The following is a 19,243-nucleotide window of genomic DNA, read 5'->3' on the forward strand; positions in this document are numbered from 1 at the left end:
TTACAATGATATATGTTCCACTCTTTATGTATGTGTAAGAACCTATTAAAGAGAACTGTATAGAAAAGATTTATGAAAAATACAATTTACCGTAACATTGATTGTAAGTTGAATGTCTTTAGTATGCAGAATTTTCTCTGATATTCATAGGGAATATTTAAATAATTATGTATTCATGCATTAGGTAAGAACATACTTTAGAGAATCATATAGAAAAATTGAAATACATTTTACCTTAAAAATCCCTGATGATTGGATGAATGAGTTCAGAAATTTTACTTGTTGGAATGTAGGCATGAGGGAGAAATCATATTACACACATGGAAAGTGGTGGTCCTCCCCTAAACTTTCATTCGAGGTCAACTCCTTGCTAGAATGATTGCATGGTATGAGTGTGCAATGAAGTCTGGAGAGCAGAGATGCTGCAGAAAATGGAAAATAGCATAAATATTAGGAGCCTACATCTGTTCAGCCATCAGCTGAAAAGTATGAAAACACAATGGAAAGACTCTTAGACTTCTTTAAAGAACAACTAGGTAGCATCCTACTGGGTATATTTGACCAAGTAGGTTGTACAACACAGCTTAAGGCCAACTTAAGGTGAGATGACAAAAAATAATTAGGTAAATGTAATACAAACCTGGTATGAATTAGAAAAAGGAGATAGTGGAGTAGCCTGTAGAACATGGCTCATGATTCTCATGTTTGCCATGCACATTTCTGAATTTACCTATTTCATATCTTCCTTGACTCCAGTCACTATTATTTGAAATCTTAGACATTTTTTGAATCTGTGTACATTGAAATATCTCATTTTTGAAGTCTCGTTTGTATATGTATGTAAGTCTGAATGTGGCCACAGTTTCAAGATTTTCTGTTTATTTTGTGTATAATGGTACATTTTTTTTTCACTCATAACAGTTTCTTGTATTAATGGGGTTGTGTTTTGCAAAAATGTCACGTTTTTTGTATCCTCTCTCTAGCTGGCACATGTAATGCATAGAGATCAGGGCTGCCATCCACAACCAAACTACAGACTGTTACATGTTTCTCCTGGCCACTCTCTGCTCCCTGGTTGAGCCTGTTAATAGCATATCAACCTCTGTATACCACGGCATTCCAATTCTCTCTCGCCCATACATACTTCTCACTCTCCTGAATGTAAAGGCCCTATAATTCAAAGCCTCTTTCGCTCTGTCATTCCATCTCATCGGTTTTCTCCTCCTTGCCCCCTCCACATAGGACACATACCGGGTTATGCCTTGTGTAATCTTTGGTGGTCTTTTACCTCAGCTGGTCTGTTCCCTGGCTGCTGAGTTTGGTCATTGGTCTACCAAGCTCTTGGAAGCTGCAGCCCCCAGGCTTATGCAGTCACCACAGCCTGACTGGTCTGGTATACTTTGCCAGTACTCTACTGTATATCCTCTTGGTCAGTCTCTCATATTCTCCATGTATTCATGCCCTTTCAGCTCACCCTCAGTCATACTTTACTTACTACCACATCTCTCTATCTAATACTGTCATTCCTTACATGATCAATCCACTGCACACCACATATTGTCCATAGACATTTCATTTTTATCACCATCTTCCATTCTTTTGCATTTAGGGTTTAAGACTCGCACCCATACAACACTGTAGGGACTACACCCCTAGCAACCTGTAGACCTGCTCCTCTCTCTACAGGATGTTGTACACCACTCCATCCATGAATGGATTAAACAGCCATGGTGACATGATGTACCCTTAATGCAGACCCACCAAACCATAGTCAAATGATTAGACTTTAACCTAAGACAGTTATATGATATTAGCTATCTTTCAGTTTTGAGTACATTTTCAAGAAATTGTGTCATACCAGTGTATATCTGTGACTGTTTTGTTCCATGACAGTCCTTGATTATTCTGAAATATCTCATGATTGACATATATTACAAGCTTTTACTTGCCATAAAGCAAGTTCACTTGTGGTCTTTAAAGCACCAGAATGGCTAAGCTAGACCATTGTATGACTGAGAAGCCACCCAGATGGAGAGTGCTTGGAATGTTTGACCCAAATCCATCTTCTGGGTTGGCCAACATCCTAAAAGTAATTCGACTGACATGTCTTTTTGCCCAGTTTTTGAATGAGGTCACAAAGAGCATTGTCGGATATTTTCAGACTTTTTAGGTGCTACACAGAATTAGTTGGCAATTATGACTGATGTGTGACATTGGAGATTATTTGATACACTGATGTTAACTGTTGTTTATCTCTCAGATTTAATCTTTGAAATTTTTTGACATAATCCCTGGATACTACTAACTTGGTTTTTGTGGCCCTGAGGGAAGAAGTATTTGAGGGTAGTGGGTAAACCAACAACATTAGTCTAAGTTTAGCACTGAGTTACATCAGCAGCTGCACGAGATGACTTGTACAAACCCAGTTGCTACAGAGATTTTGCCTATCATGATTGATGACATACAGCATTATCATAGATTAAGCTTTTCCATATTTACTAGATTTGAAGCTCATTTTTAATTCCTGTATATTTGGGTCATGGGTCTAGACCTTTAAACCAGAGGAAGGCTTGGCATCAGGTACAGATTGGGTAGTGGTGGGGGTGGCCAAGATGGTGCCAAGTTGAAGCACAGTTTTGGCACTGTACTGAGGAGGAGGGTCAGTGCTAGCGCCAAGTCTTGCCTGTGAACGGGTTACTTTAACTGCACTCTGCACATATGCTGGCAGTTGGCTCCACATCCCATGAGGCTATTTCTGGACTGGGGAGACTGGGGAATCATTACCTGTGTGGTTGATAGTAATGCTTGCGACTCAGCTCAGTGCAGTAGCCACTCGGGAAAGTGGGGACCTGATTGGATGCAAACGTTCATCTTATCGAGGTACCTTTCTAGTTTGCATCTCAAGAATGATTTAGTTAGGTGAATTAGATGCCTGGCAGAATAAGGATGGCATTGTAAAGGAACTAATCTCTGCAAGGAAACACACTTACTTTAGTTTGTATTATGACCTAAAGTGCCAGTAGTTACAATACTTGTGTAATTGTTTTGAATAATCACTGGAGATTAGTGCACTAATACTGTCTTGAGCAATACTGCTGGTGATCGTGTGCATAGTAAAGTGCTTCAAGTTTACAGTGGAAGTACCCACTGCTTTATCAGTGTGTGGATAAATTTATTACAGTGTATCGTTGAATTTCACATACTGTTTAGTTTGTGCTCAGTGTAGCGGCCAGTTTGTCTCTGTGTTTCGCATTAGTATGTGTCATTGAACCATGAAACAACTCCTTATGAAGTTTAGAAGAAGTATTTCCCAGGAGCGTGAGTATTCTAAACATTGTATTTTTCTAGCTTTATTGATAAGAAAGTGAAGTTCTGAATTGCATAAATGCTCATCAGCTTTTCTTTGCACCTGCCTATCACACCAGTGTTTTAACTACATTTATTGCCTTTTTTTGATACCAAGAATTCTCAAGCATTGTCTTGTACAAAGTAGACATGTTACCTCTACATTTATTGCCTTTTTTTTTGTTTTCTATAATTCTTAAGCATTGTCTTGTACAAAGTAGACATGTTACCTTTTAGTGAATGCTTAAGTGCTGGAATTTAAGAATCATGTAAGGGAAAGTGCATCTGATGTTGTTATGGAAACAAAGCTGACCTACTGAAGAGAGGAGATCTCACATGTTCTGTCCAGATGGGTACATGATAGGAAGAAGGGAAGGAGAGGACAAAGGAGGAGGAACCATGCAAGTACAGGGAGAGTCTCCATACCCTAAAATGCACAGGTACTGCTAGGGACCTTTATGGGTGGGCAACCTTCTGATAGGTCAAAAGAGGGAGCTATGCCTGTAAATACAGGGGCTATTGTATCACTTTGTTGAAAAAGGTCATGCTGTCATTGTCCAGTTTATCACAGCAATGCAGTTCTTGTAAATCATTACATTTTTGTATGTGGACAAAGGACATTTGATATGTTTTGTCCATTTAGACTTTAGATGATACATAATACTACATGTTATTTATATGAGAAATAGCAAATCTATTTATGGGTGATGGGTTGTTCCTTCAAAGGACTAGTAAATCTATGTCACCTAGAATGGAAATGGTACATCTTCTTTTTTCTTGATACGTGTTTTTGATTAGGTGATAAGAGATATCTAGCATGTGCGTGCTTTGTGCCGGAGAATCTACATTTAGCTTGATTCTGAAAGAGCTAAGACATTGTGACTTTCATAAGCACTCCACTACTGAGATGTTATGTGAGCACCTGGGCCAGTGTGACATGACCTGTGAAGAGTATCAAGAAAGGAATGTTGCTTATGTTATACTCTGAACCATAAGTGTTTATTTTAGGAATGTGGCATTGGCATAGAGTAATTTGCAAACCAAATGTTATTAATGTAGAAGTCATCATCCTTGTAAAAGTTTTGGTTGTGTGTCGTTCCTTTATCATATATCCTTTTTTTGTGTGTGTGTTTGTGTAAACCCTAAAAAATTCTGATGTGTGCATAGCACAGTCCCTGGTACTTCACATGATATTAGGTTTCAGAAAGTAAAATTCAGACATGCATGGCACTCACCTTTGATTTTGTGGGATTAATATTTGAAATAGTTTTACCATTGGCTTTGTTAATGTGGAAGTAAAAGCATCTTTTCAGAAAGTCTGTTGTACTAATTAATCTTCAGAATTGTTTGCATGACATTGAGTTTAATCTTGCTAGTTGGTAAACTGTCAAACAGAATGCCACTAGTGCATGTGTGTAGAACAGTCGTTTTGATTTTATGCAGAAATACGGATTTAGATTTCTAGCATGCAACAAGAGAATATAGTCAGTCCAACATTTAATGTATGTAGACAACTGTTTTGATTTTGTACTGAAGTACATATTTAAGTTTCTAGCATGAAATAAGAGCATGTTTTGTCACTGTCATGTAGTTTCATTTCATGTGTTCACTGGTGATTAGACTTTGCCCTTAAAAGTTACTGATTATATGTGACCTCCTCTACAACAACTTGATTACAGTATTTAAGAAATAAGCAAGAAGTAAGTCTTTGGTTATGTAGTCAGTTTTAACTGATCTACCCGAAGTGAGCCTTAGTGGCTGGTGCATGCCTGGACAGTCCACAGGAGCAGTAGCGAGAATGTTACCCATTGAACAGATGGTTGGTGTGGGAGCATCACGACATACGGAAAAGGATGGCGGAAGACGGTGGTAGTAGTAGAGTTAATAAAACAGGAGGCTTTTGATTCTTCCCCTAGCTAAGAGGGAGGTGGAGGAAGAGCCACCCGAAACATGTGAGTGGTACTCCATTCTGGATTGATTAAGATTCCTCTAGATATGGAATAAATGCTCTGAAGAAAAATAGTAATGGTAATCATGCAACACCCGAGCTTTTAGAGAGCTGATTTTGTAATTTTCATTATGGATAGAGGAAAGGATATATTGATGTGATGTTATTGCTAGGTTGTTTTATTGTTTGGTGGAATTACAGTGTGTCTGCCATTGTTGATATACTCTCAACATCACTGGGGTAAATCAGGTACATGCTGCCTCTAGTTTCACTCTTACACATATTTGACCCATACTCAATGTGTTTCTTTTCACTTTATACACTGAGGTATTTTGTCATGGGACACCAACATCACTTTTAATCTTGAATTTAAAGTGTAAGTTATATATATTGTAATTCATGTTGAATGTAAGCTGGAAATTATATACACACTTGACTTTGCTGTTTAAAAGAATATTTACTGACGGGTTGCATAAATGCTTAAAGCAATAATGCACATGTATCTTAAGAAAGGACTTAACCATTGATTCAAATAGTTTTATTTTTGGCTTATAAGTCTAATTTTGGTATTTGTAGATTCATGGTCTTAAGTATGAGAATCTTTTTCTTAGATTATCACAACATGATAATTCATTGGTTGTGAAATGTGAATGTAACATGGACCTTTGTGGTGTAGTGGTTAGCACTACTGACTTTGACGCATTCACGGGCCACCTAGGGTTGAGCACATAGGTTCTAATCCTGGTTGTGGCAGTCAGTTCACAGTCAACCCTGTTGTTCATCCTTCTTTAAGGGTTGGTCAATAAAGTGGGTATCTTGCTTAGGTTAGGGTTTTATATATGTATGTATATATATTTTTTTTTTTTTTTTTTTTTTTTATACTTTGTCGCTGTCTCCCGCGTTTGCGAGGTAGCGCAAGGAAACAGACGAAAGAAATGGCCCAACCCCCCCCCCATACACATGTATATACATACGTCCACACACGCAAATATACATACCTACACAGCTTTCCATGGTTTACCCCAGACGCTTCACATGCCTTGATTCAATCCACTGACAGCACGTCAACCCCTGTATACCACATCGCTCCAATTCACTCTATTCCTTGCCCTCCTTTCACCCTCCTGCATGTTCAGGCCCCGATCACACAAAATCTTTTTCACTCCATCTTTCCACCTCCAATTTGGTCTCCCTCTTCTCCTCGTCCCTCCACCTCCGACACATATATCCTCTTGGTCAATCTTTCCTCACTCATCCTCTCCATGTGCCCAAACCACTTCAAAACACCCTCTTCTGCTCTCTCAACCACGCTCTTTTTATTTCCACACATCTCTCTTACCCTTACGTTACTCACTCGATCAAACCACCTCACACCACACATTGTCCTCAAACATCTCATTTCCAGCACATCCATCCTCCTGCGCACAACTCTATCCATAGCCCACGCCTCGCAACCATACAACATTGTTGGAACCACTATTCCTTCAAACATACCCATTTATATATATATATATATATATATATATATATATATATATATATATATATATATATATAGGGAGAATAAACAGATGTTGTGGAAGGAGGTAAATAAAGTGCTTAGGACAAGGGAGCAAATTGGAACTTCAGTGAAGGGCGCAAATGGGGAGGTGATAACAAGTAGTGGTGATGTGAGAAGGAGATGGAGTGAGTATTTTGAAGGTTTGTTGAATGTGTTTGATGATAGAGTGGCAGATATAGGGTGTTTTGGTCGAGGTGGTGTGCAAAGTGAGAGGGTTAGGGAAAATGATTTGGTAAACAGAGAAGAGGTAGTAAAAGCTTTGCGGAAGATGAAAGCCAGCAAGGCAGCAGGTTTGGATGGTATTGCAGTGGAATTTATTAAAAAAGGGGGTGACTGTATTATTGACTGGTTGGTAAGGTTATTTAATGTATGTATGACTCATGGTGAGGTGCCTGAGGATTGGTGGAATGCGTGCATAGTGCCATTGTACAAAGGCAAAGGGGATAAGAGTGAGTGCTCAAATTTCAGAGGTATAAGTTTGTTGAGTATTCCTGGTAAATTATATGGGAGGGTATTGATTGAGAGGGTGAAGGCATGTACAGAGCATCAGATTGGGGAAGAGCAGTGTGGTTTCAGAAGTGGTAGAGGATGTGTGGATCAGGTGTTTGCTTTGAAGAATGTATGTGAGAAATACTTAGAAAAGCAAATGGATTTGTATGTAGCATTTATGGATCTGGAGAAGGCATATGATAGAGTTGATAGAGATGCTCTGTGGAAGGTATTAAGAATATATGGTGTGGGAGGCAAGTTGTTAGAAGCAGTGAAAAGTTTTTATCGAGGATGTAAGGCATGTGTACGTGTAGGAAGAGAGGAAAGTGATTGGTTCTCAGTGAATGTAGGTTTGCGGCAGGGGTGTGTGATGTCTCCATGGTTGTTTAATTTGTTTATGGATGGGGTTGTTAGGGAGGTGAATGCAAGAGTTTTGGAAAGAGGGGCAAGTATGAAGTCTGTTGTGGATGAGAGAGCTTGGGAAGTGAGTCAGTTGTTGTTTGCTGATGATACAGCACTGGTGGCTGATTCATGTGAGAAACTGCAGAAGCTGGTGACTGAGTTTGGTAAAGTGTGTGAAAGAAGAAAGTTAAGAGTAAATGTGAATAAGAGCAAGGTTATTAGGTACAGTAGGGTTGAGGGTCAAGTCAATTGGGAGGTAAGTTTGAATGGAGAAAAACTGGAGGAAGTAAAGTGTTTTAGATATCTGGGGGTGGATCTGGCAGCGGATGGAACCATGGAAGCGGAAGTGGATCATAGGGTGGGGGAGGGGGCGAAAATCCTGGGAGCCTTGAAGAATGCGTGGAAGTCGAGAACATTATCTCGGAAAGCAATAATGGGTATGTTTGAAGGAATAGTGGTTCTAACAATGTTGTATGGTTGCGAGGCGTGGGCTATGGATAGAGTTGTGCGCAGGAGGGTGGATGTGCTGGAAATGAGATGTTTGAGGACAATGTGTGGTGTGAGGTGGTTTGATCGAGTATGTAACGTAAGGGTAAGAGAGATGTGTGGAAATAAAAAGAGCGTGGTTGAGAGAGCAGAAGAGGGTGTTTTGAAATGGTTTGGGCATAATGAGAGAATGAGTGAGGAAAGATTGACCAAGAGGATATATGTGTCGGAGGTGGAGGGAACGAGGAGAAGTGGGAGAGCAAATTGGAGGTGGAAAGATGGAGTGAAAAAGATTTTGTGTGATCGGGGCCTGAACATGCAGGATGGTGAAAGGAGGGCAAGGAATAGAGTGAATTGGATCGATGTGGTATACCGGGGTTGACGTGCTGTCAGTGGATTGAATCAGGACATGTGAAGCGTCTGGGGTAAACCATGGAAAGCTGTGTAGGTATGTATATTTGCGTGTGTGGACGTGTATGTATATACATGTGTATGGGGGTGGGTTGGGCCATTTCTTTCGTCTGTTTCCTTGCGCTGCCTCGCAAACGCGGGAGACAGCGACAAAGCAAAAAAAAAAATATATATATATATATATATATATATATATATATTTTTTTTTTTTTTTATACTTTGTCGCTGTGTGGTAATAAAAAGTGTGGTTGAGAGAGCAGAAGAGGGTATCTTGAAATGGTTTGGTCACATGGAGAAAATGAGTGAGGAAAGATTGACAGAGAGGATATATATATATATATGTGTGTCAGAGGTGAGGGAAGGAGGGGAAGTGGGAGACCAAATTGGAGGTGGAAAGATGGAGTGAAAAAGATTTTGAGCGATTGGGACCTGAACATGCAGGAGGGTGAAAGGTTTGCAAGGAATAGAGTGAATTGGAACGATGTGGTATACCGGGGTTGATGTGCTGTCATTGGATTGAACCAGGGCATGTGAAGCATCTGGGGTAAACCTTGGAAAGTTTTGTGGGGCCTGGATGTGGAAAGGGAGCTGTGGTTTCGGTGCATTATACATGACAGCTAAAGACTGAGTGTGAATGAATGTGGCCTTTGTTGTCTTGTGCACATGTGGGGGGAGAGGGTTGTCATTTCATGTGTGGCGGGTTGGCGACAGGAATGAATAAAGGCAGCAAGTATGAATATGTACATGCGTATATATGTATATGTTTGTGTATGTATATATATATATATATATATGTAAACGTTGAAATGTATAGGTATGTATATGTGGGTGTGTGGACGTGTATGTATATACATGTGTATGTGGGTGGGTTGGGCCATTCTTTCGTCTGTTTCCTTGCGCTACCTCGCTGATGCGGGAGACAGCGACAAAGTATGATACATGATATATATATATATATATATAAGATATAGCATTAATGAAATAGCCTTGATTAGGGGATTACCCAAACCATCTCAGCAAATATAAAAAAATGGAAAATGATGAACTTTATTTTTTTGTGTGCCTTTCATATTTTATTTTAGAATTATAAGTTAGTTACATTTTGTTTTTTGACTTAAACAGAAATGAAAAGAGTGCTGGCATACTGGGGATATAGTGTCAGTATTCTATTCTCAATGTGTCTTTAAGTAACATTGTGGAGATTAGCCATAAAAGCTATTGGTTTTTGTGTGCACAGGTAGTGTGTGTTCCATGTGAGAATATGGATCTGAAAAGTAATTTCTGTCTGAGTTAAGAGTATTTAAATCTTGACACTAAAAAACAGTTTTTAGAAAATCATCCTTTTGGATTTTCAAACTGGAGTGGTTTTGTGCATGTGGGACAGGGTGTTTGTCTTTAGGTGTATGTATACTTAAGTGAAATAGTTTGTGTCTTATTTCTTGATGTAATGCTTTAGTTGCCATCTAGTTGGAAATGTATGTAGTTTTGTTGGTGCTCTTCATAAGCAGGTAATTTGAAAGTTTATAAACAAAGTAGATTGGGACTTGTCTTTTTTTGACTGAAGCATGTCCTTAGACAGTTACTTACGATCAGGATTGTCATTGGTAATCACTGTATAAGAAAAATGTGATGACCACATCCTGATAAATGTTATTTTGTAATAAAGGAACTGGATCAATGGTCTTTTAAATGTATGTTTACCACTGGAAGTATCTGATTTTTAAGCTATTATTTTATGACATATGGAAAAGCATGTGGTGTACATAGTATTAATTGAAATACAGTACTGCAGAATATTATGAAAATCTTGTGAAATTGTTGTACACCAGTTTTAGAGTTTTAGTATAATAATTGAAGAGAAAGGCTAGCATCACTGTGCATTTTAGTTATTGTAAATCAAACAAATTGTCTGTATAGTTACCTGTTTCTACTGTATTGGGAGGAAGCTTATAAGTGATTTGTATTTTTTTTTCATACATTCGCAATTTCTTATGTTAGCGAGGTAGGAGCCGTAGAGGGAATATCCTCACTTAGCACCTTTCTCTGTTCCCTTTTTTGGAAAATTAAAAACAGGTATGTCTGATCTTATGATTTGAGCTCATTTCATTTTTTTTTTGTAAAGGAGACAAAATAGTTTTTATGTCAAGTTGAGCCTTGCTATTTGCTCAAATAAAAAGGAGAATTCTTTAAAGATTTGTAAGGGAATGCATTCATTTTTTTATTATTTTTCTTTATGGTATGATATGGACATGCAGTCACAGTATAGCTTTGGCCAAACTCCCACTTTTCATGCTTAGTAGGAAAGTGTTGTTGCCAAAGTAAGATTTAAATTTAAACACAAGCTTGGAAGTCTTGAGCAGGCAGTGAACATTGAGATATCCTCATCTACTACTGATCAGGTCTCTGCTTTTCCAGTTAGCTAGAAACTCATCCATCATATCATTTTTGGATAGATTTTTTTCATACAGTACTTTATGCATGAAAAACATTGTTAGTGTCTTAAAAAAACCTGTATGCTTTTTCTGTAGATCATTATTTATTGGCTGATTAAGCATTTAGGATGGACATATGCATAGGTATTTCACTGTGAAATACCAGAATAACATAAGGTTCTCTATAGCTAAGTGAGGCTGAGTAAGTCTAAATAAGTGTTTATACAGGAAAGTTCTAAGAAGGAACAGAGAAGGGGGGCAAGTGAGGATTTTCTCTCAGGCTCAGTCCTCTGTTGTTAATGCTACTTCACTTATGTGGGAAATGGCAAATATGTATGAAAAAAATATGTTTGGGCCATTTCTTTCGTCTGTTTCCTTGCACTACCTCGCAAACGCGGGAGACAGCGACAAAGCAAAATAAATAAAATAAAAATATATATTTTTTTTTATTCTATATTTTTTATTTTGCTTTGTTGCTGTCTCCCGCATTAGCGAGGTAGCGCAAGGAAACAGACGAAAGAATGGCCCAACCCACCCACATACACATGTATATACATACACGTCCACACACGCAAATATACGTACCTATACATCTCAATGTACGCATATATATACACACACAGACATATACATATATACACATGTACATAATTCATACTTTCTGCCTTTATTTATTCCCATCGCCACCTTGCCACACATGGAATACCATCCCCCTCCCCCCTCATGTGTGCGAGGTAGCACTAGGAAAAGACAACAAAGGCCCCATTCGTTCACACTCAGTCTCTAGCTGTCATGCAATAATGCCCGAAACCACAGCTCCCTTTCCACATCCAGGCTCCACACAACTTTCCACGCTTCACGTGCCCTGATTCAATCCACTGACAGCACGTCAACCCCGGTATACCACATCGATCCAATTTACTCTATTCCTTGCCCTCCTTTCACCCTCTTGCACGTTCAGGCCCCGATCACACAAAATCTTTTTCACTCCATCTTTCCCCCTCCAATTTGGTCTCCCACTTCTCCTCGTTCCCTCCACCTCCGACACATATATCCTCTTGGTCAATCTATCCTCACTCATTCTCTCCATGTGCCCAAACCATTTCAAAACACCCTCTTCTGCTCTCTCAACCACGCTCTTTTTATTTCCACACATCTCTCTTACCCTTACATTACTTACTCGATCAAACCACCTCACACCACACATTGTCCTCAAACATCTCATTTCCAGCACATCCACCCTCCTGCGCACAACTCTATCCATAGCCCACGCCTCGCAACCATACAGCATTGTTGGAACCACTATTCCTTCAAACATACCCATTTTTGCTTTCCGAGATAATGTTCTCGACTTTACACACATTCTTCAAGGCTCCCAGGATTTTCGTCCCCTCCCCACCCTATGATTCACTTCTGCTTCCATGGTTCCATCCGCTGCCAGATCCAATCCCAGATATCTAAAACACTTTACTTCCTCCAGTTTTTCTCCATTCAAACTTACCTCCCAATTGACTTGACCCTCAACCCTACTATACCTAATAACCTATATATATATATATATATATATATATATATATATATATATATATATATATATATATATATTACGTTCCAGAATATTGTATAATATATATATATATATATATATATATATATATATATATTTTTTTTTTTTTTTTTTTTTATACTTTGTCGCTGTCTCCCGCGTTTGCGAGGTAGCGCAAGGAAACAGACAAAAGAAATGGCCCCACCCCCCCCCCCATACACATGTACATACACACGTCCACACACGCAAATATACATACCTACACAGCTTTCCATGATTTACCCCAGACGCTTCACATGCCCTGATTCAATCCACTGACAGCACGTCAACCCCTGTATACCACATGACTCCAATTCACTCTATTTCTTGCCCTCCTTTCACCCTCCTGCATGTTCAGGCCCCGATCACACAAAATCTTTTTCACTCCATCTTTCCACCTCTAATTTGGTCTCCCTCTTCTCCTCGTTCCCTCCACCTCCGACACATATATCCTCTTGGTCAATCTCTCCTCACTCATTCTCTCCATGTGCCCAAACCATTTCAAAACACCCTCTTCTGCTCTCTCAACCACGCTCTTTTTATTTCCACACATCTCTCTTACCCTTACGTTACTTACTCGATCAAACCACCTCACACCACACATTGTCCTCAAACATCTCATTTCCAGCACATCCATCCTCCTGCGCACATCTCTATCCATAGCCCACGCCTCGCAACCATACAACATTGTTGGAACCGCTATTCCCTCAAACATACCCATTTTTGCTTTCCGAGATAATGTTCTCGACTTCCACACATTTTTCAAGGCTCCCAAAATTTTCGCCCCCTCCCCCACCCTATGATCCACTTCCGCTTCCATGGTTCCATCCGCTGACAGATCCACTCCCAGATATCTAAAACACTTCACTTCCTCCAGTTTTTCTCCATTCAAACTCACCTCCCAATTGACTTGACCCTCACCCCTACTGTACCTAATAACCTTGCTCTTATTCACATTTACTCTCAACTTTCTTCTTCCACACACTTTACCAAACTCAGTCACCAGCTTCTGCAGTTTCTCACATGAATCAGCCACTAGCGCTGTATCATCAGCGAACAACAACTGACTCACTTCCCAAGCTCTCTCATCCCCAACAGACTTCATACTTGCCCCTCTTTCCAGGACTCTTGCATTTACCTCCCTTACAACCCCATCCATAAACAAATTAAACAACCATGGAGACATCACACACCCCTGCCGCAAACCTACATTCACTGAGAACCAATCACTTTCCTCTCTTCCTACACGTACACATGCCTTACATCCTCGATAAAAACTTTTCACTGCTTCTAACAACTTGCCTCCCACACCATATATTCTTAATACCTTCCACAGAGCATCTCTATCAACTCTATCATATGCCTTCTCCAGATCCATAAATGCTACATACAAATCCATTTGCTTTTCTAAGTATTTCTCACATACATTCTTCAAAGCAAACACCTGATCCACACATCCTCTACCACTTCTGAAACCACACTGCTCTTCCCCAATCTGATGCTCTGTACATGCCTTCACCCTCTCAATCAATACCCTCCCATATAATTTACCAGGAATACTCAACAAACTTATACCTCTGTAATTTGAGCACTCACTCTTATCCCCTTTGCCTTTGTACAATGGCACTATGCACGCATTCCGCCAATCCTCAGGCACCTCACCATGAGTCATACATACATTAAATAACCTTACCAACCAGTCAACAATACAGTCACCCCCTTTCTTAATAAATTCCACTGCAATACCATCCAAACCTGCTGCCTTGCCGGCTTTCATCTTCCGCAAAGCTTTTACTACCTCTTCTCTGTTTACCAAATCATTTTCCCTAACCCTCTCACTTTGCACACCACCTCGACCAAAACACCCTATATCTGCCACTCTGTCATCAGACACATTCAACAAACCTTCAAAATACTCATTCCATCTCCTTCTCACATCACCGCTACTTGTTATCACCTCCCCATTTACGCCCTTCATACATATTCGCATTTCCCGCGTTATTTAGGTAGCGTTAAGAACAGAGAACTGAGCCTTAGAGGGAATATCGTCACTTGGCCCCCTTCTCTGTTCCTTCTTTTGGAAAATCAAAAATGAGAGTGGAGGAGGAGTTCCCCTTTTAGTCGCCTTCTACGACATGCAGGGAACACGTAGGGAGTACTCTTTCTCCCTTATCCGCAGGGATAATTTGTTATATTTATTTATATTCATTGTCAGAAATGTGGTGGTGGTTGGATTCATCAAGTTGTTGGCAACTTTTGTTATATTGCATGCAAGAATCTGATGTTTGAAGGGACTAGATTAAATTCGACTTTAGATGAGCCGTGCCTTTTTTAAAAGTTTTGAGTAAAGCTTGTGACAGCTAATACAGTACTAGTTGGCATTTTTGAGCTATTACCCAAATGAAGAATAGAGATACGAAGATTTCCTTATCACAGTTGTTCATCATTGAATGATTGTGATGTCATATGAACAATGATAAGCAAAAATGCATATGGATATCTGTAGAAGAGATTGTTGGCTAACAAGGGCTACTTTAAGAAGTTGAAGTGAAGCACTTACAATTCAAGCACTTCAAAGAAAATTGGGACATACTTGTAATGTGGTGGGTGGAGGGAACGAGGAGAGGTGGGAGACCAAATTGGAGGTGGAAGGATGGAGTGAAAAAGATTTTGTGTGATCGGGGCCTGAACATGCAGGAGGGTGAAAGGGGGGCAAGGAATAGAGTGAATTGGATCGATGTGGTATACCGGGGTTGACGTGCTGTCAGTGGATTGAATCAGGGCATGTGAAGTGTCTGGGGTAAACCATGGAAAGCTGTGTAGGTATGTATATTTGCGTGTGTGGACGTATGTATATACATGTGTATGGGGGTGGGTTGGGCCATTTCTTTCGTCTGTTTCCTTGCGCTACCTCGCAAACGCAGGAGACAGCGGCAAAAAAAAAAAAAAAAAAAAAACTGGTAATGTGGTTTTGAATACAAGATTGAATACAAAATACAGAACAAAATGACTCATGTTATATCTGCTTATCATGTAAAACCTTTCTGCTTCAATATATCTACACCTGCTCAAAACCCATAGTAGTGGATCCCAAGTCTGGCATCCTATGCACACTTTCTATAGGAATCGCTTCTTTTGCCTTTGGCACAACATTATCAGTCAAGAAAATGTTATACACAGTGCATGTTCACTTAGTACTTTGTAAACTTAGAGATTTAGCTTGTACAGTGATTTGTTGTGTTTTTGTTGTTTGAGAGCTACATGGAGTTTACCATCTATTTTTTTTCACACTGTTTTAGGCTGTCTGCCTTTACTTTATCAGTGTCTTAACCCAAGTGGGAACCTGTGGCTTGTCATTGTCATCTTGCCTTATGCTGTTGATCTTCATGGAAATATTTTCATGGCTGTAAACTAATATGGAAGATTCCAACATGTGGGGCACAGTAGTAACATTTGTTGTGGAACAGACCTTACCCTCGACTCACATAATATCAAGTGGCCAAAGTGTCATAAAATGGAGTTCAGGTATGGCTTGTACTGATGTATGCAGTAATGTGGTAGAGCTGTATTGATTCAGGGCTCCCATATTACTTATGGTAATTTGGTCTCCAGGTTACTATATTTGCAATTCTGCTGTGTCTCATTTTCTAATCTGATGCTGATGCAGACACAAATTCCTTTATCACATCATGCTTTGCAGAAGATTCCAGAGAAAGTATGGAAGTCTCATCCGCTGCAGACTTTGAAAAGCTACAGATGGAAATAAGTCAAGGCTCCTGTTCAATGGAGATAAGTTTCAGTTACTCCTTTATGGGAAAGGAGATAGTAGGTACTGTTTAGAATACTTTTATCTATTAAGAACTATGGTAAAAGAGGTGATTCTGATGCTGATGCTCTTCAAGGCACTTATACTAACTCGCTAGAATGCTGTTTCCTGAAAAAAACGTTTTGAAAACCAGCAAAATTGCAGTTTGAAAATGTGTAAAGATATCTCATAGCCATAATTGATCCTGTTGAAAATTTAAACTAAAGAAATAGGAGAAACATTGTGATTTATGATTGGGAAATTGTAGAAAGTTTGCTTATTAATCTGCACCTGAAGATATTTTCCTGTTGGCATGACAGGCATGGAAATCTTTGTAAAATCTTACCTCTAAAGTCAAAAGATGTTGTGAATATTGTAGGAGAAAACATGGTAAATGTATGATTCCCAAAACTTTGATTCTTTACATCCCCTTGCTAATTCCTATATTCCCAAACTAATTCCTGTAATTTATTCCTTGCTTTGTAATATTTGCACCAGGCCATCTTTGACTCTCCCGTCCTCATCACCTTTCCCTTACTTTTAATTTCATCATCCATTCATCTAATTTTGGAGTTTGTTCAGGTCCCCCCTGTAAGCTGATACAACCATTGTCATTTCTGTTTCAATCATGACCTTAGCATTGTCATCAAATGTTTTAGGTATAAGTTGTCAAGCAAGTCATTTACATACAACAAACATAGCAGAGGGGCATGACACTTGTGATTGTGACCCCAGCTATCCTTGACATAGTGCCTCATACCTGTTCCCTTTGCTCTTTTCCTCTAAGCTAATCTATCCTGTATAAGAGGTCCTCCTTGCTACTCAGATATTCTTCTGTCCAGTGAAAGAGTCTGCCCCCTATTCCTACCTGTTGCTCTAACTTCTTTATCAGCCTTAATGGGATACAGTGTCAAATCTTTCTAGCACTCTAGGAACACACTGTTTTCCCATTCCTCACTTTGATCTAATATGGAGCTCATCTTTTCATACAAATCTAGATGATAAGTTATGCCTGGTCTCCTTTACTTGAAACTGTAGCCTCCCAATTAGAAAGTTTCTATTTTGCAGGTAGTCATTCATTTGCTTTCTGATTATAAATGTTTCATAAACCATACTTACCAGGGAGGCTTGCTGGTATTTCAACTTGATTTTCCAATCATTTTATAGTTTGACTCAACATTTGCTCTCTTCTTCATCTTTTTGAGTGATCCAGGAAGTGTCCTCACTTGCTTTGAGCACATATAGGGAGACTTCACCAGGACCATGGGCCTTTTTTTGTGTTGATTTGTTTTAATAGCCCAATTTTATTATTTCTATCAGTTTCTTTACCTTTTACAACTTCACTCCCTTCCCATCATGTTAATTCTGGTGCAGTGCATTATTGTCTCCCATACCATTTCATTTTCTTCTCATTTATCATGCAGCTCCTCATGTATTTCCTCATCATTCTCAAGAAGTCTTTCCACCGAGTCCCTCAGCCTGATGAGCTGCTCTTTAACCAACGGTTTTCTTCTGATAAGCTCTATCTATCTATCTATATCTGACACCTTTTACAGATGGAACTCCATCAAAGGGGTGGCCACAGCAGCAGAGTCTCCATGATTAAAGAACTTCACTGCTGCTTCTTAGCCTTTTGTGCCTCGCCCTTAAGAGGCCATTGGCAGAGGCCAAGTTTAGCGCAGTGTTTGCAGAAGCTCCTACCTAATGTTCCAAATGACTACTATCTAATGCTCCTACCTACTACATCTACCTAATGTATATACTTCATGTTCCTGCCTAAATGTTCCTACCTACTACTACTATTTAATGCGCTTACCATTTTGCAAAAAGACAAGGCTAGCATATAGTGCTCACTACTTGAAAATCTAGTTATGAAGAATGAGCTGCATGTGTTAAGTGCTGTCATATGTTACGTATGATAAGTAGAGCTTGTATATTTGTGGACAGAATGCCAGAAGTCCACATGTTAGTGGGGCAGAAAGAATAGACAGCTTCTTGGATCTGAGGAGTGCATCTTGATAACCACTTAAGTGATTTTATGGAAAAGTTTTAGATTGTTTTTGCTTTGTTCATCATACCCTTTTCAAAATCTTCATGCTTTTCTCAACTTACCATGCAGTTTTCATTTCTTTTGATCCTGTATTCTTCAGGATCTTGTGGAATGTTTGTTGAGCACTTTGTGGGAAGTGTAGTTGTCTTAGTCAGAATTTTGTAAAGGTTTGTAGCATTCAAGATGTCGGTTTTTGATGTAACAGTTATATCCTTGTAGATGATTAGTCTGGCAGCTAGAAATTAAAGGAGCTTTACTCTTAATGATGAGTGCTTTGTAAGTTGTTAGTTAAGGAATCAGAACCATGCATAGCATTGCTGTAATAATCAGGACATCATGATCTTGTATCTTGTTGAAGAAGCACTTACTGTCTCTTGGAGAGCTCTGGCATCCCTTAGCACCTTGTAGAGCTTGTTATAGAATACAAGACCTAAAGAACCAACTTTTCAACAGCATTCAGGGATGTGAAGTGCTTTTTCAAGTTAGGCCCATGATGAGTGTTAGGGTTTAGTTGGGCATTGCAATATTGTACAATATTGTCATAGCAGTCAGGTCATTGGTGAGTCTTTACATGAGAATCAGGGACTATTAGTGTGCTGCCATAACATTTTACTGAAACTGGTAGAACCTCGCAGAAAGTTACTACAGCTGGCACAGTAGATACCTTGTGGTTACTTCATTGAGTCCTTGGTGGTCTTCACGTGCACAGCCTGGGTTGGGCCTAGGCCT

General features: G+C 39.4%; 1 protein-coding gene across 10 annotated transcripts in view; it reads left to right on the forward strand.

Annotated features, from left to right (window-relative positions):
* sgg (glycogen synthase kinase 3 beta homolog shaggy) overlaps positions 1–19,243 on the forward strand; it is a 78,528-nt gene that overhangs the window by 28,387 nt on the left and 30,898 nt on the right. The window contains exon 1 of one of the 10 annotated variants that reach the window (XM_071682550.1): positions 2,668–2,880. The exons of 5 other annotated variants lie outside the window; for them this stretch is intronic. In XM_071682550.1, the coding sequence (XP_071538651.1) occupies positions 2,802–2,880 (79 nt within the window). In that variant the 5' untranslated portion in view covers positions 2,668–2,801. Of the gene's footprint in view, positions 1–2,667; positions 3,319–19,243 lie in introns of those variants that run through there. 4 more of the 10 variants (XM_071682553.1, XM_071682545.1, XM_071682551.1 and 1 more) reach the window with 4 other exon arrangements.

This window comes from Panulirus ornatus, chromosome 34, assembly GCF_036320965.1.
Source record: "Panulirus ornatus isolate Po-2019 chromosome 34, ASM3632096v1, whole genome shotgun sequence".
In the NCBI taxonomy this organism is placed as follows: Eukaryota; Metazoa; Arthropoda; class Malacostraca; order Decapoda; family Palinuridae; genus Panulirus; species Panulirus ornatus.